Below are 23166 nucleotides of genomic sequence, written 5' to 3'. Positions count from 1 at the left end.
CAAACACCAACCCCCACTACACCCCCTGGAGGTGGGGTGGGGGGTAACTTTAAAATCTTAAATGGAAACCCCCAGTTTTCCTTGCAGATTTTAATTTGTTACGTAAAAGTAAGCAACTTTTATTCAAGACATTTTTTCGAACTGTGGATAGATGGCGCTATAATTGGAAAAAACCATTTATCCTGATACCATAGGTAAATTATAGAAACTGTCTAATATCTCACGAAATACACTTCCAAATGAGAAACCAAAAAACAGATTTTTAATCTTTTTCGAAAACCTATCGAATAACACCAAACATGACCCTCCAACCCACCCCCAAGAGGTGGGTTGGGGTAACTTTAAAATCTTAAATAGCAACCCCCACTTTTTATTACAGATTCGGATCCGTCACAAAAAATTAAGCAACGTTTATTCGAAACATTTTTTATAATTGTTAATAGATGGCGCTTTAATTAATCCGAATCTGCAATAAAAAGTGGGGGTTGCTATTTAAGATTTTAAAGTTACCTCCCACCCCACCTCCTGGGGGTGGGTTGGAGGGTCATGTTTGGTGTTATTCGATAGGTTTTCGAAAATGATTAAAAATCTGTTTTTTGGTTTCCCATTTGGAAGTGTATTTCGTGAGATATTAGACCGTTTCTATAATTTACCTATGGTATAAGGATAAATTGTTTTTCCCAATTATAGCGCCATCTATCCAAAGTTCTAACAAATGTCTTGAATAAAAGTTGCCTACTTTTACGTAACGAATCCAAATTTGCAAGAAAAACTGGGGGTTTCCATTTGAGATTTTAAAGTTACCCCCACCCCACCTCCAGGGGATGTAGTGGGGATTGGTGTTTGATGTTATTGGATAGATATTTGAAAATGATTGAACACGTATTTTTCAGTTTTTTTATCCGATGTTTAGTTCGCGAAATATTCGACCGTTCCGCTACTTTTGGGACACCCTATATAAAACCCTCAATAACTCAAAAACGGCTTGCAAAGTTTTTGTAGATTTTGGGGTGTGAGGGTTCTGTGATGCGGCCGATACTACACGGCCGGTGGTATTTACGTTGTTGTCAGATCTTCTGTCTTTCTGGAGTAGTAAATTTAAAATAGAACGCCCTATATATTTTTTTGCATTTTGAAGTCCTTAAGAAATACTGATTGTAATATTCAAGCTCAATGTCATAATTTCGGAGTTATTGCTACACTCATTTAAATAATATTTTTAAACATATTTTAAAACTCAGTTTTTTCGTCTCTAGCTGATAATATTTTAGATTTTTTGGATCATTCGGAATAAAAAGGTTCTTTTGTAATTTTTCAATAAAGTTTATCGTTTTCGATTTTTCGAATTTAAAATAGGCTAATTGACTACGAAATGGCCATAAAGAAAGAAAAAAAAATACAATTTAAAATTGAAAAAAGACATACCTATATGTAAGAAATTTTATTTTTGAAATTAAAAGTGCTTTAAGTCAAGTTAATTATCAAGACCTTATTCTATTAGCTACCGATAAGTATTTTGGGATTATTTCATTTTAAAATATTGTGATTTAGTTATTAATGCCTTCGTATATCCTTTCATAAGCGCTTCATTAACAATTAAAAAACAATGTTTTAGAATAAAACATACCAAAAATTCTTATCGGGGGCTGATAGAAGAATATTTGGTGAATAGAAGATATAACTTGAATTTAGACATGTCAATTTCAAAAATAATATTTTTTACCTGTGATTTTAAGTCTTGAAAATTGTCATCGTTTTTTTTTTCAGTTTTAATTATTTGTTTTTAACTCGAAAACGATCAAGTTTAGGGTAGACTTTTGTATTCCGAATGATCCAAATAACCTAAAACAATATCTGACCGTGCCGAAAAAATTGATTTTTTAATTTGTGCAAGAAATTATTTAAATAAATGCAGCAATAACTCTCAAATTATGGCATTTAGTTATAGGTAATATTACATGAAAATAATCAGTATTTATTAAGGACTTCTAAACACGAAATATATACAATGTATTAGAATACCATTTGAAATAAGAATTCCAGGGTGATAACAATGTATATACCACCTTAACATCGGCCGCATCACAAGCTGTTTCCGAGATAGTTGAGGTCTATATATAAAACTCACTCTGTATATATATATATGCAAAAAATTATGGACGAACATTTGTTATATTTAAAATCACATCACTGCAAGCCACAAGCCCATGTTTTTAAGTATATCTCTAAAAACACTAGCAACAGTCCCACTACCAATCTAAAAACTAGTGGTAGTGAGTCTGCTACTAGTTAAATCTACTCAGAGACTTGACCCAAACTCGGAACATCGTCTGTCCACGTGTTTGAGATAAGTTTCAGAGTAAACACTTCTCGTTCTATCTTCGTGCCGCATGGAAGGTCTTCTATGATCTATATAATCCAATTCGGAGGGAGGTCTTTTGCAGAGACTGCAAAAGGCGCACTGAAGCGTGTTCTTGAATGCCTCTCGGAAGTCTCGGTTGAAGTAAGCGTATATAATGGGGTTTAAGGTTGAATTGAAATATCCTATCCAGAATACTGTAGAAACTACCTCTTGGGGACAGTGTTCGCGGCACGAATCACAGAGATACACTGTGTCGTACCAAAGAAAAAATGGTAGCCAGAGCAGGATGAACGTTCCCATTATGATACCTAAAGTCCTAGCTGCCTTGTGCTCCCGCTTCATTTTAGAAAGGTTCCTTTCTTTTGTAGGCGTGTGGTGGAGGTCTTGGTTGATGTCATGGTGCGTTAGAGTTTTCGAAGACCCTCCAGAGTTAGACAACATATCTCCGTTGGTATTATTTTGATGCAAGAGCAAGGCAGCACCATGTCTATTGTACATTTCGCGTTCCTGTCTATTTGCTTCCCTAAAGATAGACAGGTACATGAAGATCATGATTGTGCACGGTATCCAGAAAGATATACTGCTACTGATTACTGCGTACGGTTTATTTACGACGAATTCACATATATCAGGATGCTTACTTCTAAATATTTGGTTTTCTGGGGTAGTGTACCAGCCTTTGAATATTGGTAAAAAGCTAATGATAGCTGGACTGATCCACGTGTTCAAGATCATAAAAGCCACAACGTTTTTAGTCATTGTAAGAGGATACTTAAGGGGTTTCACTATAGCGTAATACCGATCAACACTGATACAACACAGATGTAGAATAGATGACGTCGAGAAATACACATCTAAAGAGTTCCAAACGTCACACATAAAGTATCCAAACTTCCACTCCTCGTATATTTGCACACTCGCGTTGAAAGTCATTGCGAACATAGCTACCAACATATCGGCTAAAGCTAACGATATTACATAGTAATTAGTAATGATTCTTAATTTCCTATGTCTCATGACCGAGACTATAACCAAAAGATTTCCCAAAATGGAAGCTATAATGATTGAGCCCATGATTGTAGCTTTCAAAACCAAAACTAAATCATCCGTCCAGGCACCCTCGCTAATCACCTTGTCAGTGATGTTAGCGTAGGTGGAGTTTTCTTCTAGTTCAGCCATTTTGTTTACTTAATCGATGTAATTCTGAGTGTCGCCTGGTTTAGCTGTTGTGTAAATTGTGCAGATCGGTCTGTGGGGGAACATCACTCATGATGGCCCGTTTTTGTGGCTGGTGCAGTAATTGATTTGAGCCTCTTCTCTAAACATACGTATTATTTGAATGATTGGACCCTCTGGAATCTGCAACAAAGAGAAAGTTTACGTTAATTGATGATGAAATGTAATTGATGCATGCGAGAATGTTATATGCGGTTTAGCGGTTTGTATCATGATATTAACCGTAATAATACATTTATTACACAGACATCAATAATAAATTTCATGGGCAGTATTTACTCATTAAGGTGTTTAATTTAAAAATTTTGATACATAAATCAAAATTAACAAATCCACAAGGAAGAAAAGATTTCCTATAGTTGGCTGTATACTATACAGCGTGTCTACTTAAGTTGGAAACATATGGGAAACTTTTTTGTTATTCATTTTACGAAAAAAAGTTATTCTTTATAAAAAGTTCTGCATGCTCTAAAACCTAAGATTCAATCGTCAGATATCAAATTTTATCAATATTATACGAGGTATGTCAAAAAATATGAACTTCGTTCAAGAGTAAAGTACCTTTATTTCTCGTAATATCGAAAATTCTTATTATGGAAAGTTGTTTGGAAATATAAACTAAGATCAAATATGCAATTACATGCTTCTAACTGGAAAAAAATATTGTCCAAATTTTTCTCAAATTTATTGATACTAACTTCGTTTTTATTTATTACACATACGATAACTCTTTTATTATTACTTTTACGAAAAAAAGTATTCTTTATAAAAAGCTCTGTATGTCCTAAAACCTAAGATACAACCATCAGATATCACATTTTATTAATTTTATACGAGGTATGTCAAAAAATATGAATTTCACTCAAGAATAAAGTACCTTTATTTTTCACAATATTGAAAACGGTTATTAAAAAAGTTGTTTAGAATTAAAAACTATGTTTCAATGTGCAATTACATCCTTCTAATTGAAATATTGTGAAATATAAAGGTACTATAATCTTGAGCGAATTTCATATTTTTTGACACACCTCGTATAAAATTAATAAAAGTTGATATATCATGGTTGTGTCTTAGATTTTAGACCATGCAAAGCTTTTTATGACGAATAACTTTTTTTCGTAAAATGAATAATAAACGAGTTATCATATTTGTAATAATTAAGAACGATGTTGGGTATCCATAAATTAGAGAAAATTTTTTTTTTCAATTAGAAGCATGTAATTGCCTATTTGATCTTAGTTTTTAATTCCAAACAACTTTTTATCATAAGAATTTTCGATATTGAGAGAAATAAAGGTACTTTACCCTTGACCGAAATTCATATTTTTTGACATACCTCGTATAAAATTGAGAAAATTTGATATCTGATGATTGAATCTTAGGTTTTGGGGCATGCAGAACTTTTTATATAGAATAACTTTTTTTCGTAAAATTAATAATAAAAAAGTTTCCCATATGTTTCCAACTTAAGTAGACACGCTGTATATCACAAAAATTAATTAAAATCCTTTATAAAAGGTATGCATACACGGTGTTTCATTGGGAAACGGAAATACTTTAAAGGTGAATAGAGGTCACCGAGGTTGTTCTAGGCATACTAAATTTTTTGCCCTACCGACTTTTATATCCGAGTTACAGGGTGTTTCGATTTTCACTATTTCTTTCTGGACCCATAACTTTAGAACCACCCTGTATATTTTTAATATTTGGTACACATATGTCTCATTCAAAACCCAAACGACGGACATTATTCACAAGAAAATTCCAGGTCCGGATTAACACATAATTATTCCACAATTAAAGTAATTGTGACCTTAAAACAACACCCTGTATATTGAAATTTTAAAAATCTGTTTGCATATTTAAAAAGGGCACAACAAGCTAAGTCTAATAAGTTGCTTCGATTTTTCGGCCAGACAATTTTTTGACTTTAATTTTGAAATTATATTGAATTTTTTAAGAACTCAATATTAAAAAGCAGGTATTATTAACTTTGAATTATAAATTATTTAAGTTATTGAATAAATACTCATTTTAAAATAAATCAATACTTATTTACCACATTGGAAAGACCCAATTATTAATCACAAGAAAAATCCAGGTCCGTATTAACAAAAAAACATAAAGTAGTTGTGACCTTGAAACAACACTCTGTATATTGACATTTTCAATATTTGTTTGCATTTACTTTAATTTTGAAATTAAATGTATTCAAAGTTTTAAGAACCCTGAAATTAATAAGCAGGTTTTTAAAGCACTTTTAATAATAAATCATTCAAGTTAATGAATAAATACTAATTTTAAAAATAATCACTTATTATTTACTGTGTTAGAAAGACTTACTTACTAATCACAAGAAAAATCCAGGTCCGTATTAACATCAAAGTACAAAGTAATTGTGACCTTGAAAAGCACCCTGTATATTGAAATTTTTAAAATACGTTTGCACACCTGAAGAGAGCACGAAAAACTGAGTTTAATGTCCCGCTTTAATTCTTTGTGCAGACAATTTAATGACATTACTTTTGAAATTATACCGAAATTTTTATTATGAGTTCCCATAGTTCTTAAAAATTTCGACATAATTTCAAAATTAAATTAATTAAATTGTCTGGGTAAAAAATTGAAGCGAACGATTAAACTTAGTTTTTTGTGCTCTTTTCATACTTATGTGCAAACGGATTTTGAAAATTTCAATATACAGGGTGTTTTCAAGGTTACCGTTACTTTATATTGTTTTGTTAATCCGGACCTGATTTTTGTTGTGATTTGTAAGTGGGTCGTTAGAATATCGTAAATAAGTATTGATTATTTTTAAAATGGGTATTTATTTAATATCTTTAATAAATTCATTGTTAAAAGTGCTTTAAAAATCTGCTTTTTAATTACAGTGTTCTTAAAAGTATCAATATATTTAATTTCAAAATTAAAGACATTAAATTTCCTTCACAAAAAATTAAAGCAAACCGATAAACTCAGATTTTTATGGTCTTTTCAAATGTGCAAACAAATTTTTGAAAATTTCAATATACAGGGTGTTGTTTCAAGATCACAATTACTTTGTGTTTTTTTATTAATCCGGCCTGAATTTCGGTAAATAAGTATTGATTAATTTTAAAATGAGTATTTGTTCAATAGCTTGATTAATTTATAGTTAAAAGTTAATAATACCTGCTTTTTAATGCCAGAGTTCTTAAAAAATATTCAATATAATTTCAAAATTAAAGTCATAAAATTGTCTGGCCGAAAAATTGAAGCAAACGATTAGACTTAGTTTTTATGCTCTTTTCAAATATGCAAACAGATTTTCAGAATTTCAATATACAGGGTGTTGTTTTAAGGTCACAATCACTTTATAATTAATATGTATGTCGGTCGTTTGGGTTTTGAGTGAGACATATGTGTACCAAATATCAAAAAAATATACAGGGTAGTTTTAAAGTTATGGTTTAGGAAAGAAATTGGTAAAATCGATAAAACCCCCTGTAACTCGGTTATGAAAGTCGGTAGGGCAAAAAATGTAGTATGTATGTATACCTAGAACCGCCTCGGTCACCTCGGTGACCTCTATTTACAATTAGAGTATTTCCGTTTCCCAATGAAACACCCAGTATAATTTATTAAAATTCCCTTTAAGGGTTACATCGTAAATGCAGAACGTTTTCGATCTGAATACAGATCGTCATAAGTGCTGAACAGGATACTCATATGCTAACCCACCAAAATTGAAACTATGTAGGCAAAGAACCTTTAAAATAGCTCAGTCATGGATACATTGATAAAAATTATTTTAAATAACATGGATGTCACAAATAATACATGATTAAGCACTGGGCGAGAAAGCTTTTTGAGGAGCGTTAAATAATCGTCGCGAAGGTGTTAAAATCGGTGGTGAAATCATTAGTAACATCAGATACGCAGATGACACCGCCATAATTACAGAGAGTCTGGAAGACCTTCACGCTGTAAACAACATATGTATTGCAAAGGGCTTAACAATCAACGCAAAGAAAACAAAATGGATGGTGGTCGGAAAAATTAATATCGAAGACTCACCACTATAATTTTGAGATAACAAAATCCTGCGTCATACTACATATTGGCAATAATAACCACTACCGTACTTTAATAATGGACATCCCATAGAGTCAGTAACCTCCCACAAAGATCTTGGAGTGATAGTTAACAGTAATTTAAATTGGTCTGACCATATTAGTGTCGGTGTGTAAACGCGCAAACTCGAAACCGTTTCTAATCCGTAAATGTTTTACACGAATATCTTTAACCTCGATGAGTAAACTTTACTCTATATACGTCAGACCTATTCTTGAGTTTGCCGGGGCAGTGTGGAGTCCAAATCTCAGTCGTGATAAAGCCTTACTTAAAAATGTTAAACGTAAAGCCACAAGACTGGCATTTGGCCGCGTAAGACCCAATTATGAAGATAGACTCTCCTTGGCTCATCTAACAACATTTGAGCATCGACGTCTTCGAGGTAACCTAATCATGTACTTCCGTATTTTAAAATATAATTTTGGAAACCTTAACACTATATTTACACTAAATCAAGACGAACGATTAAGAGGCCACGTTACAAATTAAAGAGGGAACAGCCGACAACAAGATCCAGGATAAACTTTTTACCAAACAGAATATTTAATATCTGGAATAATTTGGATCAAGACACCATATCGGCAACTAGTGTTAACATTTTTAAAAATCGACTTGATTGTTCTTTGTTTTCTTTGCAGGACTGAGTTATTTTAGGACGGCATTATTTATTGTTTCAGATTTTTGTTTGATGTTTTAATTGTAACCTTTATAATTTTTATTAGTTTTATAACGATATTTTTCTTTGTTTTGAGCATTATAGGAGCTTTACAGGACTGAATTGTTTTAGGGCGGCATTATTTATTGTTTTAGTATTTTTTTTATTTGATGTTTGTTAATTGTAACTTTATTCTAATAGACCTGGATCCCGCGTAAGAAAGAAAAGTTGATTAATAGCAAGCTGAAAATTTGTTAATAGCTTAACGGTGTCTAGTCGGACAAACATTGATGCACGGGAACACTGGAACAGGGGAAGTTTTAACGGTGGAACATGATAAACGTGTCGTCCTGACAAGTTTATGATGGTGAAAAATAGAAAGCTGTTTTTAAATTGATTCAATAGCCAACGTTATATAATATATGAAAAAATGTTTGTCCGACAAAAAGGTTGGGCATTTTAACGAGTCCGACACGTAGAACATGTCACATCACAAGAATTATGCTGGTGATGAATAGCAGTCTGATTTTTGCATGAGAGTTTAATGAAAGGTTAGAAAAGCAATTGCAAGTTCTGTCGGACAAAATTAATGGGAAATTTTCCTAGTCGGACATTCTAAACATGTAAGATATAGACAAAAATGTTGGTGATAAATAGCAAGCTAATTTTGATTTGTTTATGTACAAATTGTATTTTGTAACGCAAAAAGTTATATGTCGGACAAAAAGTTTGGGCAAATCGAAGGAAATAAATAAAAAACATTTTTTCAGAATGACTTAGTCGCATATTGATAAAGCTATTTTAGTTGTATATTATTATTTATATTCACATATTTGCATGTGCATATATATACATGCACACTCCAAAAACAGTGAGGTAAGTATCAATGCATGTATATATTGCAAAACAATTATTTTTTTGGGTGCAGGTTGTTCTAGATATTCTCAAAATGATAATAAAAAATGTCAAAGAACATGTTAAAGCAACCTCTTGGGGTTTTCTAATTAGGCGCATCAGAAAGTACGGAAAATTTCCTACAAAAAATGTTGTATACATTTTTTTCCATACTCAAATCTTAACCCTGTAAACGACATTGAAAAATGTGAAGAGTGTAAAACTTCTGTGCTTATAAGAATAGACGTAAATGTGACATATTATGCTTAGAAGTATGTATTACTGGCCAAACACCTAAGAGGTGGAGGCCATAAAACTACAAGAAGAAGAAGAAGTATGTATTAGAAGGCTGCATTTGTCAGTGTGACACTTTGTGCTATACAAAGTAGTATTTGAAAATACATGGTCTCTGAGTTTCTGTTTGCCACGTGTGTTAAAAAATTAAAATTTATATTAACTATGGAGTGTTTTTGTGTCATTGAATGTCAACAGTTTAAATTTTAAGTCGCCAAATCAAAAGTGAAACCATTAAACGGAACATTTTTAAGTAATTTTCGAACATTTTACAAAGTTCGTAAAATACTTTGTCATCAATTCAATGAAGTTCAGTTGTCAGATAATTGTGAAAATTCTATTGAATATCATTCTTCGTGCTATAATGCTTTGCTTAATTGAAAAAGGGTACCTAAATAAATTATTATTAAAATTATATAACGTAACTTTTCTCAACTTTGTACAAATGAAATTATTAATGTAATATGTCACATGGCTAGAAATAATTTGCTGCCAAAATAAATCGATTAGTTTAAATTTGAAGTGACGATTGCAATTTATTATGAATTATTGTCAAAAGTGACAGTTTTTCTTAAATGGAAATGTATTCATAGACATATAGACATAAGGGTAGACAGGGAATACAGTGCAAAAAGTCGATAGGTGGTATATCTATCTCTTTTAACCAAGCGATCCCGCGCATGTGGCAGACAAAGATAGCTAGACCACTCAATCCATAATATACTTTGCCTGATCTACTATAAATGTATTACAGTGAGGTATCTAACTGATGTTGAGATAAATCGAAAGATATCGATTGTAATTGATTGCAGGTACTTTTGACATAGAATAATCACCCCTTATTGAAATTTCAAAAATTATTTTTTTAAATTGTCCGACTTCAAAATCTACCCCTTATTTTTTTCCGACAACAGTCATTCTTGGTAAGGAATAATTTACTTAATTAAATTTCGTCTTTGTCGGAAAGCTATTTATACCTCTATATATCTATATACCGCTATATATCTTACCTCTTTAGAATGTCCGACTACGAAAACTTCCCATTAATTTTGTCGGACAGAATTTCCAATTGCTTTTTTAACCTTTCATTAAACTCTCATGCAAAAATCAGACTGCTATTCATCACCAACATAGTTCCTGTGATGTGACATGTCCTACGTGTCGGACTCGTTAAAATACCCAACATTTTTGTCGGACAAACATTTTCTCATATATTACATAACGTTGGCTATCGAATAAACTTAAAAACAACTTGCTATTTTTCACAATCATAAACTTGTCAGGACGACACGTTTATCATGCTCCACAGTTAAAACTTCCCCTGTTCCAGTGTTCCCGTGCATCAAAGTTTGTCCGACTAGACACCGTTAAGCTATTAACAAATTTTCAGCTTGCTATTAATCAACTTTTCTTTCTTACGCGGGATCCAGGTCTATAAATTTGTACTAGTCGTATAATGATATTTTTCGTACACACGAAGTTTTTACTTCTTTGTAAGTTTTTTTAATACAAGTTACTCTTTACCTCATAACTGAACGAACCACACTGTATTTTTAAAAAAGGTACTATGTTTAGCCTCCTCTTGTTTCTTTTTTATGCGCAAAAATGTCTCCTCTTCTCTAGTTTAAAACGTTTTTCTATTGTATTCTCAAATGATAAAAGGATCCGCTGCGTCTAGTGTCTCATAAAAGGAATATATGTTTTGGAAAAAAACATTCGTATTGTGTAATAATAACAAAATTGCACGAAATTCCGGAACAGCCGGAAGACGTTTTCACGGAAGATTGCTACTGGTATGGTATGTAGAAAGAGAGTTTTTTTATACGAGAGTGTAACGTTCGTAGCATGCAGCTTTCACTATAGACTCGCGATATATTTTACGCGGAAGAGTGGGATACTCGGATCTAATACCTATTTTTTTATATTACAAGTTCTAGGTATACGTAATTTTAAATTTATTTTGGAAAAATATGAGGATATAAATCTGCAGTAATATTCTAGTTTGATATAAATGTAAGCGTCAACTATTATAAGCATATATGGGTATATGAAATTAGAAACCACAATGGAAGAGGGCTAATTGAAATATGCCGAGAATAAAATTTGACAATATATAAAACGTTTTCTGGATTATGAAAAAGCCTTCGATCGAGTACAACATCATAAACTCGTACATATACTAAAACAACTCGACATAGATCACAAAGACATTCGCTGCATAGAAGCTCTTTACTGGAATCAAACAGCAGCTGTCGTCAAGGTTGATAATGAAACAACGCAAGCTAAAAAATACTCAGAGGTGTAAGACAGGAATGCATTCTCTCCCCACTACTGTTCAATCTATATTCAGAAAATATCTTCCAGGAAGCTCTTGGGGAATGCGAAAGCGGCATCAAAGTAAACGGTACGTGGGTCAATAATATACGATATGCGGATGACTCGGTCTTAATAGCAGACAATATAGAAGACCTCCAAAACCTTCTTAATAAAATTGGAGAACATAGCGACAAGATGGGACTTAGCATCAACATAAAAACGACGAAGTTCCTTATAATCAGCTGTCAATTATGTCAACATCAAAATTTAAGACTAGCATATAACAACCAAGATGAATAGCGCGTAAGAAAGTTTAAGTACCTGGGAACGTGGCTATGTGAGGACTGGATGTCGGATATGGAAATTAAATGTCGGATAGAAAGGGCCAGAAGTGCATTCATGAAATTTAGAATCGTCTTTACGAACTCTGACTTTGACCTGAAGCTAAGACTAAGATTCACGAAATGCTATATATGGTCGGTGCTCCTATATGGCATGGAAGGATGGACTTTAAAAATAAACACAATGAATAAGCTAGAGGCATTTGAGATTTGAATTTATCGACGAATCCTTAAAGTTTCCTGGACCGCACGAATAACAAATGAAGAAATCCTAAGAAGAATTGGTACAGAACGACAACTGCTATACTCAATTAAACATAGAAAAACGGCATTCCTGGAGCACCTACTTAGAAACGAAAGATACCAGTTTCTGCGAACCTTAATTGAAGGAAAGACCGAAGGAAGAAGGGGAGTGGGCAGGAAAAAATGTCATGGCTCCGTAATGTCAAACAATGGACAGGACTAAGAAACATAGGAGACACAATACATACTGCAAGAGATAGAGAAAAATGGTCAAACGTGATCGCGAACATCCATTAGTGGATTGCATAAGAAGAAGAAAAAGAAGAAGAAAACGTTGTCAGCATAAAAACATACATAAATATACAGCAAAACAATAATACAAGATGTAAGAGTATACAGACAAGCATAATGTACAAGTAACCACCGATTAGTACTAGGGACATTCTTATACATGGGAAGACGATAAAAAGGCAATATCCGAAGGAATGAGGAGATGCAAAAAATCGCAAATAGGAAGTATAAAGTAAAACTTCTACAATAATTAAGTATTCGAACACTATATCAGTCGGTCAGATAGTCTGGCCAACTCATTTCTCTTCACTGCGAGGTACGTGAGTTCAAACCCTGGTCCGGTTAATTACTCGAATTACTTGGGAACAAAAAAGATGAAGAAAATCGCTCCATGCGAAGCCGAGAAAATGCATTTTTCTGACGTATACCGATTTTGAACTGCGATATTCCATTTTCTACAACCTGGTTTTGTATTGAAATTTTGGTATTTTTGGTATTTTTCACTCCGACAGTTTTTATTATTACCTATATAATATATGTTATGAAACTTTTTAAGATATGAAAATTTGTGTGGAGAAAGAGGACTGAAATGAAAAGGTGATGGTTTAAAAATTACCATCCTATTTATATCTTCGCCGTACATGTCCGTCAACTTTGACCGGTTGTATCTCAGGAACCACTCATCGCAATTAAACGATTTTTCTTTTAAAAGAAAGACCCTGCCGCGTTATTTCTAATACCATTTTATAATTTAATTTGATTTAATACTTCCAGAGATATTCTATTTTTGTTTATAAGCCAAAAAAATTGTTTATAATTTTAAAATATTCCTGAGGCCATTTAAATAGACCAATTTCAATTCTATAAAGTACATTAGATAGGTATAGTGCCATTTTATACAAAAATCATAGTTATTCTTATGCATAATAATTATTGTGATTATTATGGCGACCCTAAATTTTTAACTAACAATTTAATTGTTGCTAAACTGTTCATTCAATTTCGATCGGCTTCTGGAAATATAATCTACATCAAAGGAGCTTTTATACCACCAAGTTATTTAATTATTGATTAACAATTATTAACTAAAAGTTTAATTGAAAATTAAAGATTTTGTTGGAAAAACACGCATTTTCCGAGGAAAATTTTCATCGAAGTAAATCGGGATGTTGTCTCTATGCAGAATTTAATTAGGGTGAATTTTTGTTTGAGTGTTTTTGGTGTAAAGTTAAAATCTTTGGAGTTATAGATAGAGCAAAAATTGAAAAAAAAGAAAACGATTTTTGGGCGCTATTTTGTTTATAAAAAATGTAGCACACTATCTGCGGACTTTGCATACCTATATTATTAATATATACAATCATAAGATTCGATTCTAACAATAAAATTGCTGGTAAATAACTTTTCCCAAAAATGGCCTATTCTCCGATAATCTGCCCAGACTACATAGCCCTAAAGAATATAACAATGTCACTTAAATTGCCCACATCATATAAATTGTCGGCTATGTGTACTTATACCTCGACATGTTTCACCAGCTAAGTTCGCAACACCGAGCGACGTTAAAATAAGGAATATCAAGTAGCATAAGTAAACGCTCCCATGTACTCTATGAACGACTAAACTTCAACTAGAGGAAGTTTGCGGGAACAGTTTTAGCCATATAAATTGGCCACAAACTACCGCATTGCGCTTGTTCTCCACAACCTGAATTTTATTTGCATTGAGGAATGCATACATTGTATATTATCTTCTAATGTAGTGCCAAGAATTACCTCTCACGTTACATTGTGCCGCTCACGATGGCAGGAATTTTCCCGGGAATTGATGTAGTTGATTAAATGTTATGAAAAGTACTTGATTACATTATTATACAGAGCGATTAAAACAATTTTCAGTAGAAGTCAGATACACTCGGAAAAATGAAAGAATACCCATGAACGATCATATCAATCACTTATTTTGCATTTGCTGTGTTTTTCTATAAATATCAAACGTTTGTTATAAAAAAAGATAGCAAATACAAAATAAGTGATTGATGTGATCGTTCATGGGTATTCATGGGTAATATAAGATAGTTGTGTCATTAAAAATATGTACTGGAATCAAACTGCTATCTTAAAAATTTGAGATAACTACACCGACGAAACCTCCATACAAATAAGACAAGGTTGTATTTTATCACCAAAACTAACCAGTTATTTAAAAAGGCACTTGAGGCCATAAGGAATAAAAATAAACGTGTAACTATTTAATTTAATTATACAGGGTGTCTCATTAATAATTGTCCATATAATAACTGGAGAAACCTTAGCACAAAATACGAACATTTAACCTAAAACACTTAAATAAAATCTGGTTCCTTACTGAGTTACAGGGTGTTTTATCTAAAAATTTAAAAACTATTTTTGCTCAGCGACCATTCGACGTATCCTTTTCATACTTGGCAGAAAGTGCGACTACTAGACACCCTACTAAATTATGATAAACAAACGTTTCTAGCTACTACCAGAGGCATACGACAGGGGATAGTGAATGGTTGACCCTTCTCAAATTCTACGCCACTGGTGGAATTACTATTTTAGTGCCATTTTTAGATTCTCCAATACCTTTCTACGTAAATAATATACTCCTCATTGGTAACGATAAAGTCATTAATTTTCGAGATTTTTGAAGTTAAATATGAAACGGCACAGTTATTTTGATTAATTTATGATAAATATGATTCATATGATTAAAGTTTAAAAATTATTTGCGCCCAGTACTTTAAAACTATTTGGCGTATCCTTATCATACTTGGCAGAAAGTGTAGGTACTGTACACTCTACTAAATTAAGATAAATAAACGTTTCTAGCTGCTACCAGAGGCGTATGACAGGGGATAGTGGCTTGTTGACCCCTCCCAAATTCTACGCCACTGACGAAATTACTATTTTAGTGTAATTTTTGATTTTTTAATACTTTTTATGTAAATAATATACTCTTTATTCGTAACGATAAAATGATTAGTTTTCGAGATATTTGAAACTAAAAATGAAGCGAAACAATACATTAATCAAAATAACCGTGTCGTTTCATTTTTAACTTCAAATATCTCGAAAACTAATGACTTTATCGTTACGAATGAAGAGTATATTATTTTCATAGAAAATATCGGAGAATCGAAAAATTGAACTAAAATAGCAATTCAGCCAGTGGCGTAGAATTTGGAAAGGGTCAACCATTCACTTTCTGCCGTCGTACATCTCTGGTAATGGACAGAAACGGTTGTTTAACATAATTTAGTATTTTGTACAGTACATATACTTCCTGCCAAATACGAAAAGGATACGTAGAATAGTTTTAAAATGCTGAGCAAAAATAGTTTTTAAATTTTTAGATAAAACACCCTGTAACTCAGTAAGGAACCACATTTTATTTAAGTGTTTTAGGTTAAATCTTCGTATTTTGTGCTAAGATTACTCCAATTACTATATGGACAATTATTAATGAAACACCCTGTATACGCGGACTACACAGTAATTCTCTCAGAAAAATAGAAGGTATCTAAATTCTCCATGATCGTATTCACGAAGTACGAGACGAAATGGGCATTAAAATATACTCAAAGAAAACCAAATTTTTAGTCTTTAGTCGTAACCCACATCCAGATGCACAGCTTCATTAAATGGAGTCCAAGTTATATCTACAAATTTCCCAAAATTACATATTTGGGAACAATTAGAACAGACCAACTAGATCCAGACATGGAAATAAAACGTAAAGTAATAATGACTAAAACTACTTTTATAAAAATAAAGAGATTTTTTGCAATAATGATGTCAGTTTAGAACTAAAAGTAAAAATGGTTAAGTGCTGCGTTTGGTCTGTACTTTTATATGGTGCAGAAGGAGAAGTGTGGGAATTTTCAAGCATGAACAGAATTGAATCATTGGAAATGTGGATTTAAGAACGTATGCTGAAGATACCTTAGTCAGCAAGAAAAACTAATAAGGAACTACTAAGGAGGGTCAAAACAAAAATAGAGAACTGCTAAACACAGGTCATATCGTGGAGGGAACTCGATATAGAATACTACAATTTATCCTTAAAAGCAAGGTAGAGGGCCAGAGACGTGTAGGAAGAAAGCAAGTGTCTTGGTTTAAAACCATTCGTGAATGGACTTGATATGAAATGCAAGACAATAATTCCGTATTGCAGAAGATCGAGAAACCTTCGTAATGGTGATCGCCAAGGTCGGATAATCCTGATACTTATGATACGTGAAGAAGAGAAGTATAATGTGAAATTTAATTGTTTTTGGCTGATACTTTGTATTGTATTGCAATAAATTTCCTAGAAACTGATTCCACTTTCATAATGTGGGCAAACAACAATTTATTATACAAAACCAACATTTCTTAACTTCTACATACAAAAATTAAAAAACTAATATGTACGTTTTTTCGTTTCTAAAAACTTCTTCTCAAATTTTGCTGTAAAACGGTCCCAAATATCAAGTTACCTCGCACAACCCTAGCTATTCAAATAACACTCAATCTAGCCTTTGATATTCAATATTAACCAATATGTATTTATAAAAAATGCTCTGGAGTGTTTATATACAGGGTGAGGCAAATAAAGGGCCTATTAGAAATATCTCGAGAACTAAAGGCAACAGAATCATGAAAATTTGAATGAAGGGGTTTTGAAAAGTCATTTGTTTAATGAAAATATTTTCATCTATTTGCTACTTCCGGTTATACCTATATAACTTCATTTTTTAAAATGGAACACCCTGTATATTTTTACATTTTCGGATTCTCTTCGATGTCTTCTTTCTTAAAACATGAGGTTTTGTAATGTTATACAGGGTATTTTAAAAGATAATTACGTTATTCTATTAATTTCGTAGCAATATTCACACACTGTAGAATGGTAGTAGTTTGACATCTAAAACTCTACTTACGTTCAAATAATTTTTAGTATAGTCTACTATTGTTAAGGATCATTAGTATAGCTAAATTTTTAATTTTAGTATACAGGGTTGGTCGAAACTCGGAATGAGTATTTTCTGAGTTTTCTTAAATGAAACACACTGTATTTTAGTATTGTAATGAAATGATATTTTATGGTACTTTTTTATTTCTTAAGCATTCCCTATACCTAACTGCTTTAATTTGTGCTTAATTGTTAATTGCACCAACAATCTTAACTACGTAGGTATTTTGATAGCTAAACCATTATTGGTAATTTTAAGGATCAGTTTGGATGAATATGTATTTATTTCTGAAAAATTATTTGTGATAGAATATTTTCACTGCTAACCTAATAAAATTTTACGTATTTTTGGTTGCAGTTGCAATTAATGTTTAGTTTGAATCATTAATAACTCACAAATTAAAGCAGGTAGGTATAGGGAATACTTATAAAATAAAAAAGTACCATAAAATATCATTTCATTACAATACTAAAATACAGGGTGTTCCATTTAAGAAAACTCAGAAAATATTCATTCCGAGTTTCGACCAACCCTGTATACTATAATTTCAAAACTAGCTATACTAATGATTCTTAACAATAGTAGACTATATTAGAAATCACTTAAACGTAAGCAGTGTTTTTAATGTCAAACTATGTATTACAATTCTACAGGGTGTGAATGTTGCTACGAAATTAATAAAAAACCGTAAATATCTCTTAAAATACCCTGTACGATATTACAAAAGCTCATAAAAACGTGTCCCATTTAAAAAACGAAGTTATAAGCAACTTCCGGTATAACCGGAAGTTGCAAAGAGATAAAAATATTTTCCTTTAATAGATCATCCTTCAAGACCCCTTTATTCTAATTTTCATGATTCTGTTGCCTTTAGTTTTCGAGATATTTCTAATAGGCCAGTTATCTGCCTCACTCTATACAGGGTGAGTCATGAGGAACTGTACATACTCCTACCTCGTATAGAGGCCCCTATGGGGAATAACAAATGACCATTAAAAAGTGTCTGCTCCCATTGTTTAATAATATACAGGATGAGTTTCGCATCTTGACAGAAATTTATATTCGTCATAATTTTTGAAGGGTCAGATCGATGTGTCTCTTATTTTGATCAATCGTTACACTATTACCACCTAATCAACTGACTTATTCAAACTAAAAAAAATTAGGTCCGGCTTTAAAAAATTTGTTCGTTTGTGTCTTAGAAAAAATTTCATCCTGTATACGTTTTTTGAAAACTCTAATATTAATTTTACAAATTAGACAAATAGGCAATTAAAATGACATATTCATTTTTTCCCCACACGATTACTTAATTTTTTATAAAAAAATCAAATTTGACTATGAATTAAAAATTTGGTAAAGTGAACCATAGATTTAAAAAAATTTACTTTTATTACAAAAATTAATTTTTTTAAAAAAATATTTGATTTATGTTACCAGCCAATCAACTGATGTATTTAAACTAAAAAAAAAAAAATCAGGTCCGGATTTAAAAAATTAGTTCATTTGGGTCTTAGAAAAAATTGCACCCTGTATACGCTTTTTGAAAACTCTAATATGAATTTTACAAATTAGACAAATAGGCAATTAAAATGGCATATTTATTTTTTTCCCCACAGAAAAATCAAATTTGTCAAAATCGCAATTTTACCATAAACATAAAAAAAATTAAACAACGTTTTTCTTAAAACTAAAAGTTTCACCATTTTTTTTTTCTATGTATAACACGTCTAGATCTAAAACTCCCGATAACACTTCTCTTTGGGCTCTATAGTTTAACATAGACGTGATCAAATAGATAAATTTTAAATTTTTTCACTTAATTTTTGCTATTTAAAATGGAACGTTGTAGCGAGTTAAACCGTGATTTCATCTTTTTTTTTTCATTTTTAGGTTAAAATTCCGATTTTGAAAAATTTGATTTTTTAATAAAAAAATTAGTAATCGTGTGGGGAAAAAATAAATATGCCATTTTAATTGCCTATTTGTCTAATTTGTAAAATTCATATTAGTTTTCAAAAAGCGTATACAGGGTGAAATTTTTTCTAAGATCCAAACGAACTAATTTTTTAAAGCCGAACCTAATTTTTTCTCTAGTTTGAATAAATCAGTTGAATAGTGTAACGATTGACAAAAATAAGAGACACATCGATCTGACCGTTCAGAAATTATGACGAATATAAATTTCTGTCAAAATGCGAGACTCGCCCTGTATATTATTAAACAAGGGGAGCAGACACTTTTTAATGGTCATTTGTTATTCCCCATAGGAGCCTCTATACGAGGTAGAAGTATGTACAGTTCCTCATGACTCACCCTGTATACTAAGGATTTCCACAGTTTTTACTGTATTCCTTCCCTCAACCGTTCTCTCTAGTTCATTCTGTTTTGCCAGTCCCCTTTCCTGCCGATTTTTTCTTTCCATTGCTTTCCATTGCGGCCACTTCATATCTGAGAGATCTGTCTCTCTGAATGGTCTGTCTCTCTTCCTTCTAGCTATTCTGTTTATCCAGCATTTTTGGCCTCTTTTTCTGACATGTCAGTACCAGGTTAATCTCTTCTGTTCTATGTAATCTATTATATCTGAGTTCATTCCCATTCTTTTCTTAATATCTATGTTATTTATTCTATTTCTTCCTGTTACTTTGCAGCTTCTCCTTCCATCTATGTTGGTCTTATTTTGTTTTTGGTTGTCTTATTTATTATCCAATTTTCACACCCAACTGAGGATACTTCTAGTCATGGTGTCATAATTCTTTTTTTTTTTGTTTATGATTAATATGATATTCTTATCTACCGGTACCGGATTCAATTTTCATATGCTGTCTCTTGTTTGTCCTAGTCTATATCTTATATCTTCTTCAGTTGTTACTTTGATTAATACTACGAGACCCAAAGACTTGTAGCTAGGTTTCTGGAGTGTTTATAGCATTAGAAAAAATTATGCAGCAGTAACAAATTGTTTAGGTAGTAATAAATAAAAATTGCTAAAAATTATTCAATATTCTTTATAATATTACTTTTATATCAATAAATAATTTATAGTTGCAAACTTTAACAAATTCATATTCCAGATTCAATATCCTATACAATATTAAATCCTAACTCCTGTCCCTGGAATTTTGCTATCACCACAATTTCCAATATTCCTCCGAAAATTTGTAGGGCTATATAATCGACGAACTATTTATTTCGGATCCAGTTCCAAAACATATTTTTCTCAAACTGACAGAGTTCAAATTGTTCTTTCAATCCTAGACTCATGTAATATACAACTTATCTATGTTATAAAATATCAGATCCCTGCAGAATTGTTGGTATCGGAAAAGGAAAATTTTTTAGTTGGGATGATCGACTAAAAGTCAAGGGCTTGATAAAATTTTTATCGAAAATATTCACCGTTAAACCAACATATGATTAAACGAGCATCCCATAATTACTAACAACAAAGAATTTTTAAACAGGGTTAAAACTGTCAAATTCCTGGTGACTTAATCCTCCTTGGCGAAGCTGATACAACTTTTCACTTGTACAATGCTTATCAAGAATCAGACTCACTATATATAAAAAATGTAATTATGCTACTGAAATGTTTCACCATTAGGTGCATTTCAGAAACACCTAATGGTGAACAATTTCGCCATTTCGTCCATTTCTAATAACATGGCGTTAAAAAATTCCCTGTTCAGCCCAGCACGAGCCACAAAATATACTTCTCTCACATACTTCCCACAAATCACGAAAAAGCTTACCAAACTCTTCAAGAACTTACTCATTTAAATAGGTCTGAGAGACACCAAAACTGTAGGAAAGGTGTTTTCAAGTCCAAAACTCTTTTGAGTCCTTTAGAACATAATAATGTTGTCTATCCCATATCCAGATTTAACTTTGGCCAGACCAGCCGCTCTCTTCAAGGTAATATAACTTCTGACAAAAGCGATATTAGGCTTTGCAAACCCTCTTGTGCCCTTGCACTATATGCTATTTGAACTACACATCAAATCGATTTCAAAAATATCAAAATACTATCCAAACTCTAAAATTATCATAAAACATCCCTTCTTGAAATGTTTCATATTCTCAAACATTCATCGACCCTAAATAAAAGAACTGGCATTCATAATTTGAGCCAGATTTATCACTTTCGCATCATATAGGTACAATTAATAAAAATTACATCATTCCTCATATTGCGATAATAATAGTCTAATAAGCTAAGAGTCGAACCAATTATTCATGAAACCCGTAGAAGATATTGTACCTTTCAAGCCCTTTCAACAATCTCACAGTTAAATCACTACCACCTACTTAGGGACAGAAACAGTAACCATCAACATAATCAAATGAAGCCATCGGTGAAATTTAAATCACCAAACAATTAAAATAGTAAAGATTAGTGTTCGGTGGTAGTTGTTTGTTTTTGGTTGAAATATTTACTCTAATTTTTGTGTAACTTTACAGTTTTTAAAACATTAAAAAAACTATAAAGTGTTTTGTATGAACGACTCCATGAAAATTTCACGAAATTCTCCAGTGAATTCTATTGCTTGCTAGTGATTTCCAGCTAGGATTTTTCCATTTTTTCCCTCTTTCATTATTGCCCTTTCCAAGTTTTTTTGCGCTTCCTCTAACGTTTGATATTCAAGCGGTGTCCTGGCAATATCATCTAGGGTTCTACGGAGTGTGTGGCTTAACCATCTCCATTTTCTTCGTCTTATTTTCTTTATGACATTTTCTTGGTTGGTTTGGCTCCATAAATTTTAATTCGAGGTTAGAATAAACCAAAATATACGAAGGATTTTCCTTCTAAAAGTGCGGTCTACTTCAACTGATTCTCAAGGAGAAATAGAAAGCAGACGTGGGCCAGGCAGGAGAACATACTCGTGGTTCCAAAATCTATGGACATCTTTCAGGCTGACATCGGTCGAATTATTCACACGTGCCGTTAGCCGGATCCAAATTGACATGTAAGTAGCCAACGTTAGTAGCGGAAAGGGCACTTGAGGAAGAAGAAGAATATCGATTAACTAAACATAACCAATTTTGAAGTATACTTTATTACAAAACATAGGTATCTAATATTTTTTAAACAACCACAACATAATTCGTTTTGTGCATACCTGCAAAATAAAAACGGTACATACTTTGATTCAGTATTTTTCACCCGTGCTACGAAGCAAGCCAATATCGAGCCATCAGCAGACCTGAGCCAAAGCAGAAAAGAGCTATAAAACGTCAGATTGGGCCGTAAACTACACATTATTTAGGACGGTCGGTCCCTAGCGTCCTTAAAAGTCTTACTTTAATAATAATTCCAAGTGTTTGTAGGCAGCCTTCCTGGTATAAATGGTGTATCTGCGATTGTGGTTAGGAATTGATAAGATAGCTGCAAATTTAAGGTTGGGCCTCTCAGGATGAGATCTCGATTTTATTTCCGTGC

General features: G+C 32.2%; 1 protein-coding gene across 1 annotated transcript in view; it reads right to left on the bottom strand.

The window, feature by feature from the left end:
- Nucleotides 1-630: 630 nt before the first annotated feature.
- The window catches only part of LOC114326070 (octopamine receptor beta-2R-like), a 951551-nt gene continuing 929015 nt past the window's right edge, over nt 631-23166 (bottom strand). Inside the window, exon 7 of the mRNA XM_028274268.2 lies at nt 631-3721. Within this exon, the coding sequence (XP_028130069.1) occupies nt 2300-3541 (1242 nt within the window). The 5' untranslated portion in view covers nt 3542-3721 and the 3' untranslated portion in view covers nt 631-2299. The remainder of the gene's footprint in view (nt 3722-23166) is intronic.

The sequence above is a fragment of the Diabrotica virgifera genome, chromosome 7, assembly GCF_917563875.1.
Source record: "Diabrotica virgifera virgifera chromosome 7, PGI_DIABVI_V3a".
Lineage (NCBI taxonomy): Eukaryota > Metazoa > Arthropoda > Insecta > Coleoptera > Chrysomelidae > Diabrotica > Diabrotica virgifera.
The sequence above is the reverse complement of the archived record's forward strand: the minus strand, read 5'-3'. Positions and strand labels throughout refer to the sequence as shown.